This window comes from Cucumis melo, chromosome 1, assembly GCF_025177605.1.
Source record: "Cucumis melo cultivar AY chromosome 1, USDA_Cmelo_AY_1.0, whole genome shotgun sequence".
Lineage (NCBI taxonomy): Eukaryota > Viridiplantae > Streptophyta > Magnoliopsida > Cucurbitales > Cucurbitaceae > Cucumis > Cucumis melo.
In genome coordinates, this window is record NC_066857.1 from 10,244,760 (window position 1) to 10,249,037 (window position 4,278).

Sequence of the window (4,278 nt, forward strand, 5' to 3'; positions counted from 1 at the left end):
AGACTTCACATTGCAAATCTCTTAATATTTAGTAGATAGATATTGTAGTGCAATAGTTGTTTTGTGGATGTTTGTGACAGAGTTCACATGGGACCTTCATATGCTGTTAGTTGATTTTACCATATTAATCAAGAAAAAGTTTTTTGTCTGTCTTTGTTTGCATTGAGATTAGTATTTATTGAACCATTCCTTTCATTAACTAAATCCCTTCTAGTTCCTTCAGTTGTACATTGGTTCCTATCATTGGTGATGACTACACAATAAAGTCTATCCTTGATAGAAACTATCTATGATAGACTTTATAGTGGATTACTTCATATTATTACTTTACAAAATCTATTGTTGATAGAAACTATGTGTGATAGACTTTACAATAAAGTCACTTTTACTTTTATAGTCTTGAGAAAAAGGTAGATTATTATTGAACGGTTTGAATCAAACAAATAGAAAGTATTTACTACACACACAAAATAAATGCTCTATATGCTAAAGCTAAAAGTTTATTATAGAAAACATAATATCACGTCACTGTAAAAATGGTGGAAATTTGCAATTTCTACGATTGTGACCAGCACGATGACAATGGCTGCATCTTGAGTGACTTTTCTTCTCGCCAATTGATAATATTCTTTGTTTTCGCGGTCGTCCTGCTCGACGCTTGAAAGTTGGAGGTAGTATGTTATTCTCAATCCCAATAGATTTCCAATTGGCATGGTTCCCAACCGGACGAACTGATCCAGTATAAGTTGAAATCAAAGTACTTGACAAAAAATACTTGGAAACAAAAGAGTAAGTATTCATATTACGCCCACGAAGAACAGCAAGAGCGTGGGCACATGGAATTTCATCAAGATCCCAAACGCGACAGGTACATGATTTGCAATCTAACCGTACAATAAATTGTTTTCTTCCATCAATCACTTGAAATTCAACATCATTAATAGCATTAACCTGAAGAAAAAAAAACTTAGTCAACATATATGGTTTATCCCTGATAGAATCTATCGCTGATATAAACAATCACTGATAAGAATCTATCAGCGATAGAGACTATCATTGATAGGTCTTGTTACATTACCCTTTAACTAAATAAATAAACATTGAAACACAAAAACTTACTGTGAAGCTTCTTGAGTTTTGATGTTGAATTCGTAATTCTCCCTCAGCCCAACTAGTTAAAACAGTTCTCATACAACATGCAACTTTTCTTCGATCATAAAACCAATTTTGAAGTATTTGTCTGATAGAATCGAGTAATGCTGCAACGGGCAAATCTCTAGATTCTTTTAGAACTGCATTTAAGCTTTCTGAAATGTTTGTAGTCATCATTTGATATCTTTTCCTTGTACAATATGCTCGAGCCCACTTTTCAAAACTAACCTTACTAAGATAGTCTCGTATACTAGGATACATAGACTCCATCCATCTCATATTAGTCTCAAAATCAACAACTGTATATGCTTTTCCACATCTAAAGAAGAGCTTATCAATTATAGGGTCCTTATATATCAACTTCAAACTTTTTAGAAGGTGTTGCAAACAAACGCAATATTCAGCATTTGGAAAAACATTATGAACACTTTTTGGGATACTTAAATGTCGATCAGATATTACAACTAAATCTTCCCGATCCCCTAAACTATTCTTTATATTCTCAAAAAACCATCTCCAGGATGCATCATTTTCAGAATCTACAATACTAAAGGCCAATGGGAAAATTTGATTATTACCATCAATTGTTGAGGCTGTCAAAAGAGTTCCACCATATTTAGATTTCAAAAATGTACCGTCAACTGATATATTGGGCCTACAATATTTCCATCCTTCAATGCATGCTCCAATAGCCATAAAACAGTACTTAAAATGTCCCTCTGTATCAGTTTCATAAGCAGTGAATGAACCTGAAATAAAAAATATTATTAAAATGTCCCTCTGTATCAGTTTTACTATAGGTCTGTCACTGATATTGTTTATCACTGATAGACCCTATAGTAAACCACCATAACACCAGTCGTCTGATGATATGCTCATTTACTATAAGGCCTATCACTGATAGAACTTGTCAGTGATAGACCATATCATTAAAAGCTTGATTGATGATATATAAATTGTAAGAATAAAAACATACCTGGGTTAATTTCTTTTAGTTTCATGAAAAAGTTTGGAATCAAGGCATAAGATTCTTTTGCTTCACCATTCAAAGAATTCATAACAAGTTCCTTTGCCCTCCACGCTTTATAGTAGCTAACATTTACACCAAGTTTAGTACGCATGTGAATCATAATATCATTTGGAGTTGAACGATCAAAAGAACTAAAGTCTTTTCCAATACAATCACTAATCAGTGATGAAGATGCTTGTTTATGAGTAGTTTGAATAACATTTATGGAGCAATTGTGATTAGCAATATACTTCCTTAGCCGCCATAATTCCCCACCCTTGTAACGAGATGCACGAACATACCATGGACAATTATCTTGGGAGCACTTAAACTCAATAGATTTAGAATTTGATCTCACAGTCTTGAACTCAAAGTTGTTCTTTATAGCAATGTAGTAAAATGACTTTGATAGTAATTCCTTGCTAGCAAACATATCCTTTTCTTTCAAATCAAATGTAGAAGACAAGCTACTAACATGAATATCCGTAAGAATTTGAAAATCGTCATCAATGGAAGAAGAAGGCAGCAAAGAACACAAATTATCCATCCCACTGTCAACAACACTAGACCATTCTAAATCCATATCAGGGACATGAGCAATAGCATGGGCAACTAATGGATGTCTTGTAATTTGTCCTTTAACTAAACTTAGAAACCAAGTAACATCTTTATCTTCTTGAATTTGAACCACAGTTTGAATATTAGTGATACCATAATCCAATAAAATTGACAGTTGTATTGAAGAAGGAGATGCATCAAATAGAACTTCTCTTAATATCAAACTCACAAAATTTTCAAAAGACATCATCTCATCAACCAATACACCTGTAGTCTTGTAATTCAAGTAACTATTTGTATCATCCCACTGTCCACTGTGAAACACTACTATGGGAAGTTTAATCATAATTCCAAATTACTGCAGAATGTGCAAAAAATAGTGTATTAGTGCTAGAAGACAAAGTGTCTATCAGTGATAGACTTGTATCATAGCATATTAGTGATAGACTTCTATCAGTGATACACTAGGATACAAGTCTATCACTATCATTAATAAATGAAAATGATAGACATGTAATTCTGCAAGAAGATGAATTCATATCCAAGATTACAAACAGAAAAAATAAAATACTAAAAAGAAAGAATCTAAAGATTTAACGAAACTAAAATGAAAGACTACATACCAGATGATTTAACGAAACTAAAATGAAAGACTACATACCAGATGGTTGGAGGCGGAAGAAGTTGTGGTTGGAGACTGAAGATGACGACTGGTTGGAGACCGAAGATGACGACTGGTTGGAGGCGGAAGAAGGCGTCGTTGGAGGCGAACGAAGGCGTCGTTGGAGGCGGAACAAGGCGTCGTGCGGAAGAAGGCGTCGTGCGGAAGAAGACGTTCTTGAGAATGGTAAGGCGGAAGAAGTGAGAAAATCGTGGAGAATATATTGGAGAGGGAGAAAATCACGCAGATGAATGGAGGAGGAGAAATTCGCGCCAGGATTGTTTTTAAAACAAGGGTAATATTGGAATATATTTTAAAAAAATCATTAATTTGCTATATTTGCAAATTGTTTCATAAATTGCCATATCCTTAATATTTTATACCAAATCTGTTATACATTACAAAAACTCCTTTTTTATTGATTGAGATGCAAATTAACGTGGTTTATATTAACCTTGACTTAATTTTCATAAATATATCATAATACTCTTTTCATAGATATAATAAAACACAAAAATAAATATTTAAAGTCAGCTAACAAAATAAAAAAGTTGACGAGGTCAAACTTTGTTCTTTTTTAACTTTTCAGATTTTTTTTTTGTTTTTGAATTTCGCGTGTCTTCCATTTTTTCTCCTCCCTTTCCATCTTCTTTGTTTTCTCCCTTTCCATTTTCCATCTTCTTTATTTTGCAATTTTTCGTTTCTTTTTCATCTTCTTTCAATCTATTTATTGTGCAAATTTTTATTATATTTTTTAAAAAATCATGATCTTTATTTTCAATCTATCATAAATCTTGTATTATTTTTTAAAAATATTATTTGGTTCAAGATAGTATACCGAATATTTTGGTACATGATATTAAACAAAAATCATTTGTATTTTGGTATACGATATCAA

General features: G+C 32.6%; 1 protein-coding gene across 1 annotated transcript; it reads right to left on the reverse strand.

Moving 5' to 3' along the window:
- Positions 1-399: 399 nt before the first annotated feature.
- LOC127148503 (uncharacterized) lies at positions 400-2,785 on the reverse strand. Its single transcript, XM_051082460.1, has 3 exons — positions 2,129-2,785; positions 1,120-1,901; positions 400-951 (listed from the first exon to the last, which is right to left on the reverse strand). Exons 1-3 carry the CDS (start codon positions 2,742-2,744, stop codon positions 526-528), a joined length of 1,824 nt encoding a protein of 607 aa, XP_050938417.1. The 5' UTR covers positions 2,745-2,785; the 3' UTR covers positions 400-525.
- Positions 2,786-4,278: the final 1,493 nt, after the last annotated feature.

What these genes read in the sequence shown, in the direction of transcription:
- LOC127148503 (XM_051082460.1), bottom strand. Translation starts at nt 2,744, where the DNA reads ATGGATTTAGAATGGTCTAGTGTTGTTGACAGTGGGATGGATAATTTG. An exon ending in ACTAAAAGAAATTAACCCAG is followed by an intron (nt 1,902 to 2,128) that starts GTATGTTTTTAT and finishes TTTTTATTTCAG; the next exon opens with GTTCATTCACTGCTTATGAA. An exon ending in AAAACTCAAGAAGCTTCACA is followed by an intron (nt 952 to 1,119) that starts GTAAGTTTTTGT and finishes TTTTTTCTTCAG; the next exon opens with GTTAATGCTATTAATGATGT.